Consider the following 22,130-nt stretch of genomic DNA (forward strand, 5'->3'; position numbering starts at 1 on the left):
AACACTTGCTTCAAACCATGAGTTTGAACTTGGGGGCTGCACTGTGGAAGCAAATTCCATAGTTTAACTAGGCACTGTGTGAAGAAGTGGGAGTTGTAGTCCAGCTGCATTAGGGAGCACTGGGTTGGTTTCCCCTTGTCTACGCTGACAGTAACCCTCCACGGCTACAGGAACCAAGTCTTTCCCAGTCCTATCTGGAGATGCTTGGGAATCAAAACCTGGGACCTGTGAAACACAAGGCACGTGCCACTGAGCTGTGGCCCATTCCCAAGGCTATGGTCTGAGTGCATATCTCTTACAAACTCCAGATGCGTGAGGATCCAGGTGGATAAGGAGGGACATGACAGAAGCATATGCAGTCCTGAATGGCATGGAGAGAGTAGGTGGAGAGATGGTTTCTCTTCTCCTTTTCCCAATTAGTACTTGAAATGTGGGGAGGGGGTTCCCAATGGGAGTGGGTTTGCAGGTCTCTGAACGCAAGGAGCATGCAGTTTTCAATTATGGCAGTGGGAGGGAGATGGAGAGGTTGTGAAGGTGGGGTTGAGGGATGCGTCAGAAAGCAGAGTTGCTCTTCGCTCAGGTCTCCTTTCAACTGTAGGCAAGGATGAAAAGATTAAACAGGTGCTTAAGTGAGCAAGGTGGGTTTTGAGAAGGGCTCTATCCTTTGCCTCTCAGTCTAGGCCTCCTCATTCTCCCCTTCCCTTCTCTGTTACCTGGTTTGCTTGCTTCGTGGGGGATTGTCTGACCCTGAATACACAGGCTCTTTCTTGAAAAGGGAAGGGGAAGAGGGAACAGCTTTTAGTGATGATATTTTAATCCCCACAAGCTTTTCTCTGGCCTTGGAGAAGACTGGAAACCGGATGCATTCGCTTTGTCTTCTCTCTCTCTCTCTCTCTCTCTCTCTCTCTCTCTCTCTCTCTCTCTCTCTCTCTCTCTCTCTCTCTCTCCCCCCCCCCCCCCGGCTTGATGCATCTCAAGATGCAGGAATTTTCCTGAGCTTTTTCCTGGAAACTAGGAGCAATGGAGTGGGGGCAGGTTCTTCACCCTTCTCTTGCATGCTCCTCTTTCTGCAACCGTAAGACCCTCCTACCCTTGACTGCCTTGTATGCAAACAGGGCAAGGCATGTGAATGATGATCCTGCCACTTCTGATATGGCCCTGAGTCATTCATGCCCTTCAGTCTTTCACAGCTGCAAATGCTTGTAGCACACAAATGAGTTACTAGGATGGTTCATGCAGCTGAACCACCTAGAATGCGCCCCCAAAGAAGGACTCTTCCAAAATGTGCTCAGCCTCTGTGAAACCAAGCACTCGGAGTTTCCTACTCTCTGTCTCTGTGTCTACATCTCTTTCTTTTGCTTTGCCTTCCCAAGTCTCTGGTTGTTTTTCTACTCCATTCCTCATACTGCTTGACACCTTCCACCCCCCGGACTATTGCTCACATTGCTGGAGGCTCTACTGCTCCAGCTGCTGTAACCATGTTAATCTGCAATAGCCCTTTCCTCCACAGACTTAAAAATGGTTGCTGTTGTTGATAAAGGTATGCTTGAAAACCATCCTTGCAGTTCAAATATTAGCTGTTCAAAGCACATCTAGGCAGCACGTGAAACAGAAGGCTGGGTGCTGTGCAGTGATGGTTAGGGCTCCTGCACATGCATATATTGCCCGAGGAATGCCCTTCCAAGTGGTGCCTGTCTGATGCCAACCTTGATATCTTTCTGGTGCCAGGTTATGGCTTTTCTCTTCATGCGGGCATTTAATATAATTTATAAAAATTGTAAACTTGCTTTGTAAGTTACTGAGAGCTTTGCCTTATTCTGAATCAGATCATTAGTTGGTCTAGCTTAGTACTGCTTTCACTGACCGGCAGTGGAACTTCAGGGTTTCAGGCAGGGATATTCCCAGTCCTACCAGGGGATTGAATTCAGGACCTTCTGCATGCAAAGCAGGTGCTTCACCACTGAGCTATGCCCTTTCTTGGCCTGTGTTAGTTGTCTAAGGCCGTGTTCACACTGCGATGTCACTTTAAACAGCCATGGCTTCCCCCAAAGAATTCTGGGACCTATAGTTCACTAAGGATGCTGAGAGTTGTTAGGACAGGCATAGGCAAACTTGGCTCTCCAGATGTTTTGGGACTGCAATTCCCATCATCCCTAGCTAACAGGACCAGTAGTCAGCGATGATGGGAGTTGTAGTCCCAAAACATCTGGAGGGCTGAGTTCGCCTATGCCTGTGTTAGGAGATCCCTGTTCTACTTACAAAAATACAATTCCCAGGGTTTCCTGGGAAGAGGGATAGATGGTTAAACCACTCTAGGAATTGTAGGTCTGGGAGATGAATAGGGGTCTCCTAACAACTTTGAGCACCCTTAATAAGCTACAGCTCCCAGAAGTCCTTGGAGGAAGCCATAACTGTTTAATGTACCGTATTTACTTGAATGTAGTGCGCCATCAAATCTAATGTGCGCTCTAATTTTCGCGACATAATTTGGCCAAGAAAGGGGTGCATTACATTCAAGTAAATACGGTAGTATCACAGTGCTATAAATATATGGTGTGGTCTATATAAATAAACAGGGACAATTGAAGCTGATTCATGTGTCTTGCAGGTGCTATTCTGAACATCTTCCATGGACCAAAATTTAAAAGTCCTGTGGAAGAAAATGTTTAGTGTTCTACTCATTCGTGGGTAAGCGCCTGGGATCACTACCACCATGAATGTCCCACACAACTCTTCTCCTGCTGGCAAAATACGGCTCGGCAGTTGCCCTGAATGTCCTTGTGCTGCCCACATTCTGTTGGGTTCAGTTGGCGAACTCTGTTGATCTCCACCTTGTTGCTCTCTTCCAGGCCGTGCCAACCTTCATGACAAGGCATCTCTGCGCATTGAGCAGGTTCGCTCAGAGGACCAAGGCTGGTACGAGTGCAAGGTGCTCATGCTGGATCAGCAGTACGACACGTTCCACAACGGCAGCTGGGTGCACCTCACCGTCAATGGTAAGTATGGGGCCTGCTTTGCCCAAGCCAGCTCTGTATCTCTCTCTTCTTTTGCCAAGCATGTGTGCTGGCCCAGTGTTTCCCAACCTTGTGCCTCCAGCTGTTTTCGGACTACAATTCCCATCATTCCTGACCACTGGTCTTGCTAGCTAGGGATGATGGGAATTGTAGTCTCAAAACATCTGGAGGCACAAGGTTGGGAAACACTGTGCTGGCCTATCACACAATTGTTCTCATGCTGTTCCACCAGGTGGGCTTCTCCTTTTTCATCAAAGCATCCGCTGTTGCCTATTACAGAAGTAGGACCAATCATGGGAGATGTGTAATAATTCAACTAAATTTATCTCAGGGTGGACCTATTGAAATTAACCTAGTCCTGCTCATTAATGTCAATGGGTCTGCTCAGAGTAAATATCTGCTCGTGTCTTCTAGCCTTCTCATGCCCATTTCAATAATTTTGTTACATAAGTAAAGAAGCCCAATTATCTACCTAGCTATTCCACAAGTTGAATAACTCCCTTGCGCAAGGTGCATTTACCATATTTTTCGCTCCATAAGACGCACCTGACCAAAAGACACACCTAATTTTTAAAGGAGGAAAGGGGAAAAGCCCTGTTTTTTGGGTGGGATCAGCTCACAGTTGTGCAACTTTTTTTGCAAATGGGAAAAGCCCTGTTTTTGGGGGGATCAGCTCACAGTTCTGCAGGGTTATGTTTTGTTTTTGCAAAGGGAGAAAGCTCCATTTTTTAGGATCAGCTCAAAGTTGTTGAGCTTACCTTGCAAAGGGAAAAAAATCCTGTTTTTATGGAGTTCAACTCACAGTTCTGCAGCTTCTTTAGGAAAGGAAAGGAAAGGAAAGGGAGCCATTTATACAATTTTCAGACAGATAATCTAATCAACCAGTCACATGTCTCTGGGGAAACACAACAATGGAGGCCTGGGTAAGGGGGTGGGGCCAGGAAGGGAGCTAGCGTCTCCTACCTCTTGCAATCAGCTGCTGAGTGGGTTCTCTTTCCCTCTTGTTAGCCTTTAGCTCTTTCTTAAAAAAAAAAAAGCACGATCTGCTTTTTGCCCCTGGGCAATTCGGCTCCAGGGACCATGCATTCGCTCCATAAGATGCACAGACATTTCCTCTTACTTTTCGGGAGGAAAAAAATACGTCTTATGGAGCGAAAAATACGGTAATTGCTTGGCGCTCTTCTCTCTGCATCCCCTGGTTACAAGCCCTGAAATTGTCCTCTGAGAACATCACCCAAGGCTCCCATGTGTTTCATACTCAGAGAAAGCACATGGAGCAAGCACCCAAAACCCACACCAACCTAGGAATGATCTAAATCACAATCTTGTCAAAGTGGCCAATGAGTGGGGAACAGTGGAATGAAGGGAGAAAAGCGGAGCTGAAATGATCAAAGGGATGGAGAGACTCCTGCCTTTGGAGGAGTTGCAGGGTTTGGGACTTTATAGTTTAGAGAAGAGGCGAGTGAGGAGTGAGATGATAGAAGTTTGCAAAATTATGCATGTCATGGAGAACGTAGATGGAGAAAGGTTTTCTTCCTCTCTTATAACATGAGAACTTGTGGACATCCAGTGAAGCTGAATGTTGGAAGATTCAGGACAGGGGAAAGTAAGGCAGCGATGGCCACCAACTTGGATGGCCTTAAAAGAGGATTAGAGAAATCCATGGATGATAAGATTGGCAGTGGCTACTGCTTCAGAGGCAATAATGTTTCTGAATGCCAGTTGCTGGAAACACCAGGAAGGGAGACTGCTTTTGTGCTCAAATCCTGCTTGTGGGTTTCCCATGGGTATCTGGTTCACTGGAGAACAGGATGCTGGACTAGATGGGCCGCTGGCCTGATCCAGCAGGCCCTTCATATGCTCATATGGAGATGGTAACAGAAGAAATTGGATTTTGAAAAATAAATAAATTACCATTTTATTGAAAGAATTTCAGTGATGAAAGAGCAAAGAAAATGGAGAAAGAAAAAGTGCAAAAATACAATAAGAAAATAATAATATAGTATATTTACCATAATCAGTTACATTTCCATACGTTATTATATATAAAATATTATTGTCAAAATACATATATGATTAATAATAACCTACTATGTTGTTGTTGTTGTTGTTTAGTCGTTTAGTCATGTCCGACTCTTCGTGACCCCATGGACCATAGCACGCCAGGCACTCCTGTCTTGCACTGCCTCCCGCAGTTTGGTCAAACTCATGTTCGTAGCTTCGAGAACACTGTCCAACCATCTCGTCCTCTGTCGTCCCCTTCTCCTAGTGCCCTCAATCTTTCCCAACATCAGGGTCTTTTCCAAGGATTCCAAGAAGAAGGATAACCTACTATATTTTTTATAAATTTTGCTTGTATAAATATATTGACATTTGAGAAGGAATTGGGGTTTAAAACAACTGACTAACTGTTGAGGCTTCCTTTGGTAAGAGGATAGTAGAGAATAGAACGAATAGAGCTGTACACATAGTTAGATCCATCTGCCTCCCCCTCCTCCTGTGGTGAAATGTCTGTTCAGTAACATTGCTTGGCTACCTAAACACTGAATCAAGTTGACATTTATAGAGTAAATCACAGGAGGCTGTAATTTTCTCTGTAACCCCAGCTACTAAATCCCTTTTCTGTTGCTCAAGTGACCACAGCTGTATTCCTGAATGCAATTATTCAGCTTTTCCTATCGTGTAGCAGCAAGCTTTTCATGTACACGTTTTGTCTTCTGAACTTTCTCCCCTTGACTTCGCATTCCACAGCATTTCCTCCCCTGTGGGATCATCTTAGAAGGTAATACTAGGTGGCTGCTCCCATGTGGGGAGCAAGGGAGGGAGAGAATATCTCCTCAGGCTGCTGGCTGGTGCATGGGCCTTCTTCCCCCTCTGCGGGATGCAGCTATAAGAGTTTGTCTGGCTTAGCAGAGCTGGAATATCAAGTTTCAGCCTTGGATTACTTTCAACCAAGTGGTAGAAACTATGACAGCAACATAAATATGTGGGAAACTTAGAAGTTTGAGGAGGTAGAAAGTTAGGAGTGGAGTCAAGATCTGCAGGACCATGGACAGCTCATTCTTAGCTGCCACCAATTTTGTTCTGATGAAGGCCAGAGGCCTCTCTACTAATTGCCAACTTCATTCATTTATTGCCTCTACTCCCCATCTTTTCTCCAAGGAGCTCAAGGTGGTGAACATGGTCTTCCCTCTCCCTATTTTAGCCTGACAAGAACCCTGTAAGGTAGGTTAGCCTGAGAGGTGATGACTGGGCCAAGGTGACCCTATTAGCTTTATGACTGAGTGGGGATTTGAACCATGCTATCCCAGGTCCTAGTCTAATGCTGAAACTGCTACACCACACTGGTTTTGGGGAGAATTTGCACAGGAAGAAGTTGCCTAAGCCAACAAAAGGGTACTTCATCAGTGGCATCCAACTGTTGATCTTGCCTCTGATGAAGACAAACTGCCTGGATACATGATGTGTTGAGTGAGAGGAGCCCAGGCCTGGGTTCACGGTCTGACAATAACCCCTTATTATCAGAAAAATAGTCCCCTCCTTGCATTCTGTGCCAGTAGCGTCAAGGGCTAGTGGCCCTGCAAGACGGATATTCCTGATTCAAGGTTACTGTTAGAGCAGGCATCCCCAAACTTCGGCCCTCCAGATGTTTTGGACTACAATTCCCATCTTCCCCGACCACTGGTCCTGTTAGCTAGGGATCATGGGAGTTGTAGACCAAAACATCTGGAGGGCCGCAGTTTGGGGATGCCTGTGTTAGAGGGTCTTGAGGTCTAGGTGTGAATAGCTGACTGGGGTCCAAGTTATCACGGCAGCAACAGATGGAAGGTACCTCGGCTTCCCAGAGCTTTCAGTTCCTGCTTCCAAGGAGGAACAGTGCATTAAGGAAGTGCAAGTGTCCTGTTGTTCAAAAAAAGGCATAGCATCCTAGGGGGAGATGGAGGTAAGCATGAAGTCTTGGAGAAGCAGTGACAAGTGAGGTGGAGCATGTGAGCAGCAGCTTGTTGATAGCTGGGTGCTGGTGCTCATTGACTGTTCTGGAGCCAAAAAAAGGGATCTGGTGGCAAGGTTTGAGAAGCTATAAGTGGGTGCCAACTAGCAGTCCAGGCCTCCAAGTTCCAGTGAGAGGGAGAGAAATTGCCTGAAGCTGGCCTTGTAGGAGGGGACCCATATTATTATACAGGGAGCTGATGAGCCCATGAGCTGCTTAGCGTTGGGACAAAAGTAGCAGCTACTTGTGCTGAGATGGCTTTCAGTAGAACAAGGAGGGGGAAACCTCCATCCAATGGTCCAAATGCAGCCCTCCAGATACCCCTTTGTGGCCCATAGAAATCTCTGCAGGCCATGCTCCCATCCCTCACTGGTCTTTCCTTGAGTGATATTGCCTGGCTGTAATATGTCCTTCAGCTGTGATAGTGGCTCTTGCTTGCCTGCATGGAAGATGGAGAAAGATGTTTATGCAAACATCTGGCTTTTGTGTGAATGAAAATATACTCCACTTGGACAAAGGTAAGAGCCTTTGTTCTTTTGCCTCTGGCCCTGCTCACTGTGCACATGTGGTCCCCGGAAGGTCACTCACGAGCAAATGCCGGCCCTGGGCTGAAAAAGGCCCCTTGCCCCTGTAGTAGAATAACATTATGGGATGTCATCGGGTGAAAGGGAGGAGTGTTGATCAGGGATTGGTAAGGATTTCGATATTGGAGGGTTAACATGTAGCGGGGATGAGCAGGAAAACGGCAGCTCGTGGACCTAATCCATCTCCCTGAGAAATGTTGCCCTGCTTTCTGGTAATCCATTTCTGTAGATGAGATACAAAATGCTGGTGCATCCTTTTCTAAGAAGCTGAGTTGTTGACCATGGAGGAAACTGCAGGTGTGTCCGGCTGTTGCAGCATCTCACCTGCATATTTGCATCAGACCTGTTTTTGGACGCCCTTTTCAGACATGGCATTTAATGCTTGTGATTTGTCACCTGCGACTTTCACAAGCTGTGGCAGTGTTTGGGGGTGATCAGCGATGTTAGAAAGGGGGGGCGGAAGTGTTCCTTGAAAAGCAGAGAGGGGAAAGTGAGTGACCTCGTTAAATGGCTCTGCTCTGTGCCTAACTTAAAAGACGTGCCTGGGAGAGGGGAGGAACAAACCTCCAGGAAAATGAGCAACTTGGCCTCGTTAACTTTTAATAAGAGCTTTGCACTCAACTGAGCATCCTTTGAATGTGTGTTTCTTGAAGTATGAGGCATGCTCACTGAGGCAGACTCTGCTCCTCGTTCCAGCTGCACGATTTTGCAAGCAGGAGCTATGCCTGCATGAAACCGCAGGCCGGGGTTTGCTTTAAGGCTTGGCTCCAAGGACATCAGAGGCTCCATTTATTTTATTTTATTGCTCTAATTAGCTAGGCCTTGAAGTCTTGCAAAATGTGGCATATTGTCATGTCTCAATTCAGAGAATGAAACAGGAACTGCTTTGTAAAAATGACAGTACTTCCCCTGTGTGTCTTTGTCTTTTTTTCTCTCTCCATTGATGGGAAAACATCTTCATATTTTTTTTGGCTGCCATTTTTTTTTAAAAGGAAGCCACCTCTGGGAAAAGGTTTAGACCTCTAGGGCTTGTTGAAAGATCTTGTAGTATAGGAATGGGGAATATTTGACCCCTCCAGATGTTTCTGAACTACAATTGCCATCAGCCCTGGCCAGAATTGCCAATGGCCAGGGATGCTGGGAGCTGTACCTCAGCAGCATCTAGAGGGACACAGGATCCCCCCCCACACCTGCCCTAGCAGTTCACTGCTAGGAGAAAGGCTGCTTCTGAATTTTGATGTTGACAACTTCGTATCTATGGTAGTGCCAGGTTTAATGCAGCCATTGCTTCTTCATTAGATAGATCACTGCAGTACTGCTCAGAGGCTACGATATTTATAATTCTTCAAGTTTACTAGAATTTGATTAAGCCTAATTTTATTGGGATCCCCCCATGTAGAAACATTTTCACTGATCATAGACAGCTGTACCCCTTAGAAAATCAAGCACCAGTACCTTGGGACAAAGGGGCACTGTTGTTGCATCATGGCTGACTGAAGAGAGAGATTCTCTGACTTGCAGAATAATCGATGCAGGCTTCAGAGTTGTAAAGTGCTTTAGGGAGGCCCTGGACAGTGCTGCATTTTCCCATCAGCATTTAGGATGCTTTTTTGGGGGCGGGATGTGACATAAACAAATGAGCTGAGGACTAGAGCATATCCACCGTCAATCATGGGGCTTGCTGGATGTTTTCCCTGGCTTCTGGTTCGTATCTCTTCTCCCGAAATCAAGAGGTCTCTATCTTTTTTTTAGGTTAAATTATTGAAAGTGTGAAGTCAGTGCCCTTGAATGGAGTTTAATTGGGAAGCTAGGAAACTACAACCCCCCTGAATCCCAACAGGAAAAGATGGAACATGGTTTTCAAGTTGAGTGGGAAGAGCGCTGTTGCGCTTCATTCTGGCTTGCAGCCTTCCCACTTAGGGAATCTGGTTGGTCACAGTGATAACAGGATTCTGGACCAGGTGGACCTTTGGCCTGATCCAGCAGGACTCTTCTTAAGCAGAGGCCTGAAAGCCATCTCCTGGCTCTCCCAGCAAACTAGGCGTGGTTACACTCCCCCTTCATAGAGGTACACTTGCTTGAAGGGGGAGGTGGTGAGAACTGGTGGGGAGGGTTGGCTGATGGTAGGCGCAGACCTCACCATAACCCAGCTTTGCATTTGAAGGTTCGTAATGGGATGTGGAATTCAGAGCCAGGGCTGTTTGAAGCTTTCCCTTTCCCCCTCTCACCAGTTCCTGCTGGGAGTTGCCATCCCCGGGGCCTTGGCTTCAGAAGATGGCGAGCGCCTGCGTGCATATCTCAGTGGCAGAGATGAACTTCAATTTCTATCATCTCCAAATAAAGCATGCTGGGTCTCAGAGAAATGCCTTCCCTGAAACCCTGGGGAATTAGAAGAGGGCTAGGTGAACTATAGGTCTGACAGTACATAAGGAAGAGATATGGCTAGAGATAGAGATAGAGGTTATAGATAGCCTAGAAAGGAGAGGAGCAACATAGTATAAAACCATTCTATAGCAATTTGGGACTGAACCTCCAATTCTGCACCTCATTTGCAATTGGTAAAATGGTGTGTGTGTATATATATATCTGTCTGGGTATCTGGGTGATTTTCCAGCGTGGGTCCCCAAATGGGTGCAAAATAGGGAGAAGGTGATGGTCTCTACACAGAATAAAGTCCCTGGAAGGACCTTTTCAGTGGTCTGCATAATGTGTTGCCCGCTGAGGTGCATCTGAGCACATAGCTGCTTCTTTTAGGAAATGGGTGAAGACACACCTCTTCTGACATGCTTTTGGGCGACTGAAATAATCTATGAATAATCTATGAATAATTTGCCACAAATGGTTTGTATCCATATAGCTTTTGTTTTCTTGTATTTTATGTATATTACGTTATGCATGCATGTTGTGTTGTTTGTCATACTGCTATGTTGCAAAGCTCCCCGTGGCCTTTTGATGAAGCACTATATAAAAATTTCTTAATTAAATGAATAATCTTGTGGATGGCAGCAGCACTCCCATTCTCCCCGCCTCAACAAACAAAAACAAACAAACAAACAAAAACCAACAACCAAAAAACAACAACCCCAAACCCCCCTTGGAATGGCAATATGTCATGATGGAATGGATTTCTAAACAGTACCTTGCAAAATAGAAGACAGCAAAACACTGTTAAAAAGTAAGATTGTTCTCCTCTCTTTTTGGCCCCCAGAGGGAACCTTTAGCTCAGCCTTAATTGGAATATCATCCTTAGGGTGTCTTTCTTTTCTTCCTTTTTTCTTTCGGTTCACCATTGTTAGCAGCACGAAGAGCAAATCTTTTCCTGCATAAGCCGTGACCTTGAGACTTTTACATTACCATCTTTTGGTGTGTGTGTGTGTGTGTTCTGAGAATGAAACGTTCAAACCATTTCCAGTGTGGCTGGGATTTCGTTTTTGTTTAACACTTCCTGGGCCATGTCGCTGGCAGCTCGCAACACTGCGGCATTGTGGCGAGATGGGATGGAGAGAATGAAACCCACCAGTCTGGCTGAATTGTGGGGAGTTAATGAATCGCAAAAAAACTAACTAACTTGTGTCTGGTTCAGTTGCCCCAAGGGATGGGGGTGGGATGGCAAGGTTGGAATTCTGTGGCATTGTATTTAAGGGCTAATGATGTTCCTAATGCTTGCTGGGAACCCAAATGGAGGGTTTTGCCCCCCCCCCTACCTTCATTTTAAAGCTGGGGCTTACATCTCAAGTCGCTTTCACTCACCAAGCTGTGTAAGAGAAAACCTACAATTGCCAGAATCCTTATGGGTATTACAAACCCTTTCCCCTGTTTCTTCTTGGCATAGAATAGCTTTCAAAACCACACAAGAAAATCTCAAAGGCCTTACATCTGTGGCTGTTTGCATGGTAGAGTTGTCAGCCTCTGATTCCAGTGTCATGTTGCTGCAATGTCTACGAAATAATGTGCCTTAAGATGCTGCGGTATTCGTCTATGGCGGTCTTTGCATGCAAGGTAGCCAGATTTACTTGGTTCTGGCCTGCAGAGTTCTGGAGTTATTTTGCTCTGCCAGACTGGAATGAATGTCAGAAACTGAGATAGATTCTTCAGTCTCTGGTGGGCACCTTTAGAGAGACCTGCTGTGATTAGACCTCTTAGCACGTACCTTAAGGCTTTGGGCAGAGGAAGAGGGCATAATCTTCATTGCCTCCTCACCTCATCAGAGACCCCAGATGAGGACTGAGGGAACCTTTTTCAACCCAAGGGCCACATTCAACCATGCAAAAGTCCAATGTTTTACAGGCGCACACCCACACATGCGCTCCTCCAGCCTTTGTTCAGGCCAACGTCATTCAAAAACACCTATAGAAGGTAAAGATCAGTGAACGGTGTGACCTGGGAAGAAGGAGGCCTGAGGAGGCATGGCTTGGGAAGAGGTATTTCCTGGACCCTTCAATCCCAGCTCATTCACCGAGGTTATCTGCAGGAGCATCACTGGCCATTCCCCGCATGAGGTTCATTTGATAACATGGAGAAATCCCAAAGCTTAAATGTAAGCTGCTCAGTCCTCTGGAATACTCTGCCAATACAGACTCAACAGGTGCCTTCTGTGCCAACTTTTAAATGCCTGCTGAAAACTTTCCCTTTCTGCCAGGCCTAGGCGGGCAATTAAGAATACATCCTTCTACAGTGGTTTACTGGTGTTCATTTTCAACATTGTTTTGTTTTGCTTTCATGATGTAGCATTACGTGAAAGTTTAAGTAAGTAAGTAAGTAAGTAAGTAAGTAAGTAAGTAAGTAAGTAAGTGTCCTAAGGGACAGAAAGAGACACCCTGAAGGTCACATCCAGCTCCCAAGGCATGAAACTCCCCTGACCACATGAACAGATGAATCCAGTGCTCTGGGTTGGCTCTAAGCCACACTAGATCTCTGCCTTAAGAGCTGTGGCATATCAAAGGAGTGGCAAAATATTCCACATGCCACCTTTTTACTGCGTCAGAGCCTCTTCCCAGGATTGGTCCACAACCTTCCATAATTCAGTGGGATTTAGTTCTGTTCAGAAAAGGCTTTTAGTCCAGCCAACTCCTAAGGTTTTGCCCCCTGAGACCAGCCAGGGTGGCATTTGGCAGTGTGGGTAATTCACATTGGAAACTGCAAATCAGATATATCTACAGCATCTTCGCATCAGTGAGATGTCTCTGGTTCCAAGGAATCCGCCATTCCTCTGCATATGACACTGAACACTTAATTTTAAAAAACCCTGGTTTTTAAATAACCTTATGGCAGACTTAATTCTCCAGGTCCAACAGTGCAATATAAGTAGAATTCGTGTTCTTAAGAATTTATAATTCCTACATTATGAGTCTCTCTCCGCCCTCTCTCACCCCTCCTCCCCGAGCACATTAGCCTAGTTAATTTTTTTCTTTTCAGAAAATAAGCAACGTTTTCTGGGGGCGGTTACCCAAAAATCAGTTCTTTTCAGAGTCAATTGAAATTGCTGGAATGCCTTCTTAGAAAATTGGAATTAACAGCTATTTATGATTAGGCCTATATTATAATTCTCCCAGAGCCTGTTTAATCAAAAGGCAGATTAGTTATCTGCACTGTGGTGCATCTGTGCATTTTGATAGCTTTTCTACAATGGTGGGGTGAACGGGTCCGGGAGTTACGCAGGCAGATTTTCCTGTATTTGATGGAGAGGGTGTTCCTTTCATACTTCGCACTAGCCAAAATGGCCACTGCAAAAGGTCACCACACTTGCTTGAATGTATACTTAAGAGTTTTGCATAGAAATGTGGCAAACTACGCTTCGTGCATTTCATTGCCTTTTGGTCGCACTGCTTATAATATATATTCTCTCTGCATATGAATGTGTATGTATATATAAATAAGGTATCTGCCAACCGAGCATAACACTTCATGTGTCTGAAATAGTCTCAAATCCACAAAGACTTATGCCATCTGTTAGTCTAGTGCCACAAGGCTCTTTGTGTGTGTGCCTTGCGAAGAATAGTTCATGCTGCCCTCCTTGGTTAGACCCCAACTAGAGTCCTGTGTTCAGTTCTCGGCACCACAGTTTAAGAAGGATATTGACAAGCTGGAAGGTGTGTAGAACCTTTATCTAAAATTTGGACATTTATCTAAAATTCACTTTCCAATTGTTCACTCTTTAGCTATTTACTGTACGCTTTTGCTTACCCTTGGGACGTTGTCTGAAGCCTGTACAGTGGTACCTCGACTTACGAACGACTCGACAACTGAATTTTTCGACTTACGAATGGGGCAAATGGCCGCATGCTTACGAATTTATCGACATCCGAACAGAAACCGCGGCAGTTTTAGATAGGGTTTTTTCGACTTACGAATTTTTCGATGGGGTTGCTTCGACTTACGAATTTTTCCGTTTCCAATGCATTCCTGTGGGAAATCGCATTTCCGATGGTGCTTTTCGACTTACGAATTTCTCGACCTACGAAGGTGCCTTCGGAACGGATTAAATTTGTAAGTCGAGGCACCACTGTACAGGTAAAGGGATGCTTGACGAATTTTGTGGGGGAATGCCAATGCTAACAGACCTGACCCCCCCTCCACACCCCAATCTGTTGTGCGGATCAGAATACAGTCTCTCCTTTGGATTTCACATGCCTTTGAAGTTCTTCGGTCAAATGATATTACCAAAATCCACTTTGAATGTGAGAAAATATGTCAAAGAATAAATAATTAAATGTGTATTTTTCTTACCTATTCATTCCTCCAAACCTTCCCAAGAAGAAATAGCAGATTAAATTGGATACAGATTAAATTGGATACTATAAAAGTCACATAGTTATGATGCATCCATACCTATGTGTGGGTCAAGAGAACCATGTTGCATTAGCAAAGGGTTTGTAGGCCAGCAGTGCTCAAGTTCAAGCAGATTCGGAATGTGTGGCCAGGGCGTGTGCCATCACCCTTCTCACTTCTTCTTTTTCCCCAATCTCCTTGGCAGCTCCCCCCACCTTCACAGAAACTCCCCCCCAATACGTAGAGGCGAAGGAAGGCGGCAGCATTACACTCACCTGCATGGCTTTCGGGAACCCTAAGCCAACCGTCACCTGGCTGAAAGAGGGGGACCTCTTAGGTGCCAACAATAAATATCAGGTAAGGTCATGCTCAGAAGGGCCCCACGGCTTAAGGATGGAGGAAATGCTCTGCATGCATAATGTAGGGAGGAACAATTTCTGGCATCACCACATTCCATGGAATGTGGGTGGGATGGCTAGGAAAGAACCCAGCATGAGGCTTGGAGAGCAGCTGGTGATCCGAGCATGCCGTACTGGGCTAATGAGAGAGGGGTCATGTCTTGTCCAGCATCCTGTTTTCTCTTTTTGGATGGCGCTGTTTTCGCTTCCAAAGCAGTAGGCACAGAGCCACTGAAGTCTGGTGTATTAGGGGAAATTGCAATAGAGGCTCTCTGTCAGCTTCACCAGTAAGGCAAATAAATTTGCCAGCCATATTACGTACCTTCCTACAAATGGCAGGGGCTTGATAACTTTCCTGATCTTGTGATTCCAAGCAAAACAGTACATTTAACCCAGGCATCCCCAAACTTGGCCCTCCAGAAGTTTTGGGACTACATCTCCCATAATGCCTGACCTGTTAGCTAGGGATGATGGGAGTTGTAGTCCCAAAACATCTGGAGGGCCGAGTTTGGGGGTGCCTGATTTAACCTCTGGATGGCCAGTCTACCGCTACAGGATTTGCATGTATTTACCAACTGACATTCATGGGCTTATTGTCGTGAGAACCTTCTGAAATGCAATGCCCAAATCAGGAAGGATTCACACATCAATTAGCAGTGCCTGTGGCACTGAACACCCTTTTACTGATTTCGGTTTTTTAAAATAAAAAAAAACTATGCATTTCTAAATATGTCATGTTTGCTGTCTTGAGCTGTGACATTCGCCCCACGGGGTGCAAAGCTCCGTCATGCTCTCATCCAAAATCTCATGGAGGGGACCACCCTGTTCCACCCTTTCTCGTAAATCCTCTCTTCTCCCCCCACCCTGGAAAAGCCTCTGTCCTTTGCTCAGCCAGGAATTCCATCTGTATGAATTGTAATTGGCAAATCAGGCATTGGAATTGGTACCGGCACCGATGAGAATAATTAGGAGTCATTTGTTAATGAACTGAAATGAAAGGGTGAAGTGAAATGAAGCTTCGCATTGGCAGCGGGGTGGAAGAGGATGGATCAAAGGTGGGGGAAATAATGGATGCATTGTCTGTATCACTTCGCACTTGTGCTAAGCAAAGCAACGTGGGAACAAAAGTGCTCGGTATGGTAGCTTAAGTGACCCTGCAGTGGGCTAGGCTGCTCAAAGTGTGTTATGGCAGGATGAGCTGGGATTATCATATCCCCATTCAGAAAGGGGCTCAGGTGCCCGCTAATATTCGTTCCACACGTGTAAGAAATCAGTCTTTGTGTGTGGCAGCACCCACATTTTGGAATTCCCTGCCTATTGACATCAGCAGGTGCCTCCACTTTACTCTTTTTGGTGCCCACCTAAAACATTTTTTGTTTGTTTCAGCAAGCCTGTCCAGACCTGCAGAAGTTACATGTGTGGGTTTCTTTATTTCATTCTATAACATAGATAAAACAGGGGGAATAATTATAATGATGAGTGAAGATTAAAATACTAAAAGCTAAACTGTAAGATAGGCACATAGAATGAATACAGTTGCACATGGGTTAAAATTACAAGTTATTTTGGTAAAATTACGGTATGTTGGTTTTTAACTGTGTTTTTATTGATAACTTTAATGTTTCATGTTTTTGTCAACTGCTTGGAGGTTTCCTTACAATCAAGCAATTTATAATTTTTGTTAAATAAACAGATGAATAACTAAAATCATGCGGGAGGTTGCAACCTCACACTCTGGGGGGCCAAATGCAGGCCTCCAGCCTTTTCTGTCTGTCCCTTGGGGCTTTCCCTAAACTCCACCCCCTCTCCCCATGCTCCACCCCTCCCTCCTGGTCCTGCTTCATCCATGCACTCCTTGATTGCTTTTGCATGCCTGGCATGTGTTCTTCAAATGTGATCATTCCTATTGCTTGCCTGGATGGAAGGGTGTGTGTGCGTGTGTGTGTGTGTGTGTTTCTGTGTAGAAACCTCTGGTGGTCACTTGGCAGGAATGTAGCCAACAGTACAAAGGTAAGAGTTATTTCCATTTGTGTCTCCCACTTTTGCCCCTATTGGTTAGAGTTCTGGACTAGGACCTGGGAGACCAGAGCTCAAATCCTCACTCATTCATAAAGCTCATTAAGTGTTTTGGGGCAAGTCATCTCATATTAGCCTCACCTACCTCCCAGGGTTGTTATGATTATAAAATTTGGGGGGGGGGCATGTATGCCACCTTAAAGGAAAGATAGGGTGATGAGGAACAAGAACATAGAGGTACATTGTTGATTTAGCTATTCAGTACATGATGTCCATCATAGGTCTCACTGTAGTCATCCATGGGTTGATGGAGGAGCCACTGAACAATTTTCCATTTTCATGCAGGATTCATGCAAGTCATTCATATGTGATTCATGCTTTCTGGCATGGGGTACTAGGGTGGGTGTGGGTGTGGGTGTTCGGGACCAGCTAGAAATGGTCTAGATCAGGCATCCCCAAACTGCGGCCCTCCACATGTTTTGGCCTACAACTCCTATGATCCCTAGCTAACAGGACCAGTGGTCAGGGATGATGGGAATTGTAGTCCAAAACATCTGGAGGGCTGAAGTTTGAGGATGCCCTGTCTAGATGCATATTTTTTAGAAATGCAAATAGCAGCCATTGTGGGAGCAATGGTGATGATCAGGGAGGTGGTGTTTTAACACTTTCCTCTCCTGCCTGTCAAAAGAAATCCTCCTCTGAAGCTGCTACTTGCATTGGGAGGGAATGAAAGCATGCAGTTAATGCTGCACATAGGTTTAGCTGGGGTGTGCATGTGTGTGCATGCACATGTTTGTAGCTGCAATGGCTTTGGGTGACGAACTTTCATTCTCTTTTTTTCTCCCTCTTCAGGTTAGTGATGGGAGTCTGACTGTTGTTTCCGTTAGTCGGGATGACCGGGGCGCTTACACCTGCCGGGCTTATAGCATCCAGGGAGAGGCTGTGCACACTACCCGCTTGCTTGTCCAAGGTAACTAGCTGGAGAGTCCTTATGGGTTCCCTAGAACAGGAATGTGGAACCTGGCACATTGCCAGACTCCAACTTCGATCAGCCCCAGCCAGCATGGCCACTAGGCAGGGATGATGGGAGTTGCAGTCCAGCAGCAGCTTGGGGGTATCCATTTGGTGCTACAACTGATGCTTGCTTCAGCAGCATATTTTACATAATCATATTTGTTTTAGGTCTTATATTTTGCTTTGCATCCTGTATGACCTTGTGCAAGGGCTCCATTGTTTATTTTTTTTCATAGGAAGCCACTGAAACCTGAGTTGTTTAGGAGTTGTTGCCTACTGTGCGATTGAAGTCGTTAGAGAAATGCCTTAGTGCAGGCACCCCCAAACTTCGGCCCTCCAGATGTTTTGAGACTACAGTTCCCATCTTCCCTGACTACTGATCCTGTTAGCTAGGGATCATGGGAGTTGTAGGCCAAAAATCTGGAGGGCCGCAGTTTGGGGATGCCTGCCTTAGTGGCTAACGGATGGAGGCTGTTCTTCTGGGTTTGGTAAACATTGTGAGCTGGCTTTTCTGTTTCATCGCACGAACAACGGCTTCCTCCTCTGCCCTGCGATTCTCTTTAAGCATGAAAGTACAGCAGGTGTGGATGGCATGGTTGTGCCGCCCCCCCCCCCGATCTCTTTACAGCTGGGTCATTGCTGGTTACTGGGAGAGGAGAGGTGGCAGAGAGGTCAGCGTGCCGTGTTTGCACAGCACCAACCTTCCTGGTACTCAGCAGTGATTCAGCTGTTGGGAGTGCAGGTGGGTGCTGCTGCCCCACCATGCCCTCTGCATGGTGGGTTGCATATAATGTAAGAAATAAGGGAGAAGCAGAGTGACACAAACACTGAGGTGTGCAATAGCCTGCAACAGGAGTGCAATGTTTCTGTTTTAACCAGTGCTGCTTTTCCCCCCTTAAAAAAATATTTAGGGGTACTCTCATTTTGACTCAAGAAAAATCACCATTTTATAGTTCAAATTGGGAAAAATAAATGCAGTAAACTGACAAAAGTACAAAGATTCGCAAAATGTTTAGGGGTATGTGTACCCCTGCGTACCCCCAGAAAAAAGCACTGGTTTTAACTATTTATTTGTGTTCTTATCTTGTGAACTGCCCTGAGAACTTTTGATAAAGGGCAGCATATAAATCTAATTTTTTAAAAATGCAAAAAGGGATTCATAGAAATATATATATATATATATATATTATACTATTAGTATATATAGTATATATACTATTATATACTATATATATACTATTAGAATTTGATACTCCTCCTCCCCAAAAAACTCATTTTGTAATTCTTCCAAGCATCTGTCTATCAAAACCCAGTGGTTGGTTGTCCCTTCACATGCTAGCATGATGGCTGCTAATGAAGAGGCTGAGTTAAGGAGAGAGCAGGCTGAGACCACCCCCCTCAATTGTATCTCCATGTCTATTTTTTATATATTCCGGCGTATAAGGCGACTGGGCCTTATATTCCAGTTAAAATATAGAGTTTGGGATATACTCGCCGTATAAGAAATACGACCCGGCGTATAAGACGACCCCCGACTTTTGAGAAGATTTCCCTGGGTTAAAAAGTAGTCTTATATCATATATGTAGGTGGTTCTTATTTACTCCTGCGTAGGGAAGTAAAATGCTGGTTTGGGGACAGTGTTGCAATTGGGCTGTGTGTGGAATCTGCCTTTCAGCCCTGATTCTTCGTGGTCCTGTGTTTCTCAGACAGGAAATTGCATGTGCGGATTTTTACAATGTGCCATTTTATGTAGAGTCTTGCTGCATCCCCCAAAGTCTTGGCCACAGATGCTTTTGCAGGTGGTTGAACTAGCTGAGATTCCTGCCCTGCAGGGGGTTGGACTAGATGACCCTTGGGGGTACCTCCCAACTCTACAGCTATGTGATTCTGAGTTAGCATCGTCCACCCTGCCTTCCTGTGGGCTCTCTGGCACAGGTGGGTGAACCTGCAGCCTTCCAAGCATTGCTGGACTAAAACTCCCATCATCCCTGACCGTCAGCCATGTTGGCTGGGGGTGATGGGAGATGGAGTTGAACCAGCCTCCCCACTTGTGCTTCCTAGACTTTTCTTAGTGCCTCCTGCTGAAAGAATAGTTAACGGCCTGCGTCTGTTGAAGGTGACCCTGAGCAAGTGGCCACATAACCTTCAGCCAGTGAGATGAGCCTTTTCTCAACCCTCCATTAAAAAAAAGATCCCCTCCACAATGTCATCATTAAATAAACAAGAGCATTAAGTCCAGACCTCAGACATCTAAAAAGCGCTGAAGGCTGCTAGCTCAGCTGAACAACCCAAGGAATGCAAAAGAGGAGCAGTGGGTCGTGTGTGTGTGTGTGTGTGTGTGTGTGTGTGTGAAAAAGCAGAGGCTTGATGCCTCCTTGTCCTGCACGGGAAACAAAAGGTTTCGCAGAAGGCAGGTGGAGCCCAAACTGGCGGCCTTGGCCTTGCCTTGAGGGGAGAGGGGGGAGCGTTTTGTATTGATTTCCTGTGTCTGCATCGATAGTATTAACTTCCCTTCCCGCTCCTTTCCTCCCGCTTGGTTAACAGCTGTTCTGCGAGCTGGATTTGTCTGTGCATTGATTTTTATTGTTGCAGTTGGGTCCCTCCTGTTCTTTAAGAGCTGGGGCAGCTTGCGGTTCGAGTTTGCAGCATCACCATTTTAAAAACAGGGAGGGAACAGAAAGAGCAAAGAAATAAAGAAGGGAGAAATAATTCTGCAAGGCAGATCCAGAAGAGCACGGGCTGCTTCTCTTCCCCTGGTTTCTTTTGGCGGAAATACAGAGAACAGCTAGTGGGTTCTGATGGGAGTCCCCTTTGGGGAAGAGAGATGACATTTCATGTTCTCCCAGCTGTCAGTCCTCCGGGTCAATATGTGAGGCCACCTGCAACCCTTGTCCTGCCCTTGCTGATGGCATATTTTGCTTGGAAGGGCTCAGGCTATTCTGGGTTCGCTGGCCAGTGGATGAGGCCACAATGTCCTGTGACTCACGCTGTCTGTTCTTGACTGGCAGCGGATCTGCATCAGCGGCCATTCCAAGCCAGAGACCATTTAAACATTCTGATTTCAAAGAACACGCTCAGCCACCGAGGTGCAGCCCCTGTCGAAGACTCATTGCCCCATTTGGAGGGTAACATTTTGGAGCAGTAATAAGTTGCATTGTGGGTATGCTTTGGAGTGCCCAAAGATCTGCATCATGCTGCAGCAAAATGTTGCAGCGTGATCCTCACCTCCCAGGAACACAGGAAGCTTCCTTGTATGTAGTTAGACACTTGGCTCATCTTGCTCAACACTCTCTCTACTTACTCTCAGTTGCTCTTCAGGGTTTCAGACAGGAGACATTCTCAGCCCTAGCTGGAGATGCTGGGGATTGAACCTGAGACTTTATGCATGCAAAAGAGATGCTCTACCACTGAGTTTTGGCCTTTCTCCTGCACTCTCTTGATCAGGGTTCCTCCCCCAACAGCCTTGCTTGACTACTGGATATTGAGCTCAAACTGGGCTGGGTGGTGGAGAGAATTCCAACTAACACACAACATTCAGTAGTTACTGAGCATGCCCACTCCACATGTTTTTGGGTGAGTACATTGCCCCCCCCCTAAATTTTTATTTAAAAGATTCTCTTGAACTTCTGCAAGCCTTGGGATTCTGCAAAATATGTTAGGTAGCCCCCCCTTAATCAAGTATATTATTTGTATTCATGCCATCTTTGTGGTACCTGTGTGACACCCCCCTATGTGACAGTCACTCCAATGCTCCCTTGCCAAAGTTATTAATGCAGGGCAGACAGCTGCCACCACCCTCTTTTCTTGGAAGCAAAAGATGTCTATCTTCTGAAGACGAGGAACTGATTTATGTCCTGCAAAACTGTCCTCTTCTGCGCAGTTGTTAAATCTGCAGGAGCCCTGACCTCCTCCTCAGCTGGCCACCCCAGCTTTTTTAAAAAAGAACTCCCAGGCCTTTTCAGACACCGCAAATGTGTAAGTGGCATTCGTCTGTCGTGATGGCAGCTAATGGCCCTGCATTCCATTAGTATTAAAGAAAAATCCATTTAATTGGAACACAATTGTGCATGGGCCTGTCATCCTGATTGAACAGCCATCCTGGTTTATAAGCAGACTGTTTTAATTCACACCCTCTCTACAAAGTCTGGAGAGTCTTAAAATGAAAAATGGGGGGGGGAGAGAGATCTATTTGGAGAGAAGATAGCCATTTTTTTGTTTTGCTCTTAATGGTGCATGCACAACTTTCCATCATAAACAAAGCAAAAACTTCTTTTAATCTAGCCAACATTTGCTCCTGGAGAGGAGAGTGTAAAATTTGCAAGAGCAGAAATGCTGTTCTGTGCA

The 22,130-nt window shown here is 45.7% G+C and overlaps 1 protein-coding gene across 1 annotated transcript in view; it reads left to right on the forward strand.

Annotated features, from left to right (window-relative positions):
- The window catches only part of IGSF9B (immunoglobulin superfamily member 9B), a 121,952-nt gene that overhangs the window by 39,058 nt on the left and 60,764 nt on the right, over positions 1-22,130 (forward strand). Inside the window, exons 3-5 of the mRNA XM_035139552.3 lie at positions 2,850-2,996; positions 14,563-14,714; positions 17,624-17,741. Of these exons, the coding sequence (XP_034995443.3) occupies positions 2,850-2,996; positions 14,563-14,714; positions 17,624-17,741 (417 nt within the window). The remainder of the gene's footprint in view (positions 1-2,849; positions 2,997-14,562; positions 14,715-17,623; positions 17,742-22,130) is intronic.

The sequence above is a fragment of the Zootoca vivipara genome, chromosome 14 (assembly GCF_965207765.1).
Source record: "Zootoca vivipara chromosome 14, rZooViv2.hap1.1, whole genome shotgun sequence".
NCBI lineage: Eukaryota > Metazoa > Chordata > Lepidosauria > Squamata > Lacertidae > Zootoca > Zootoca vivipara.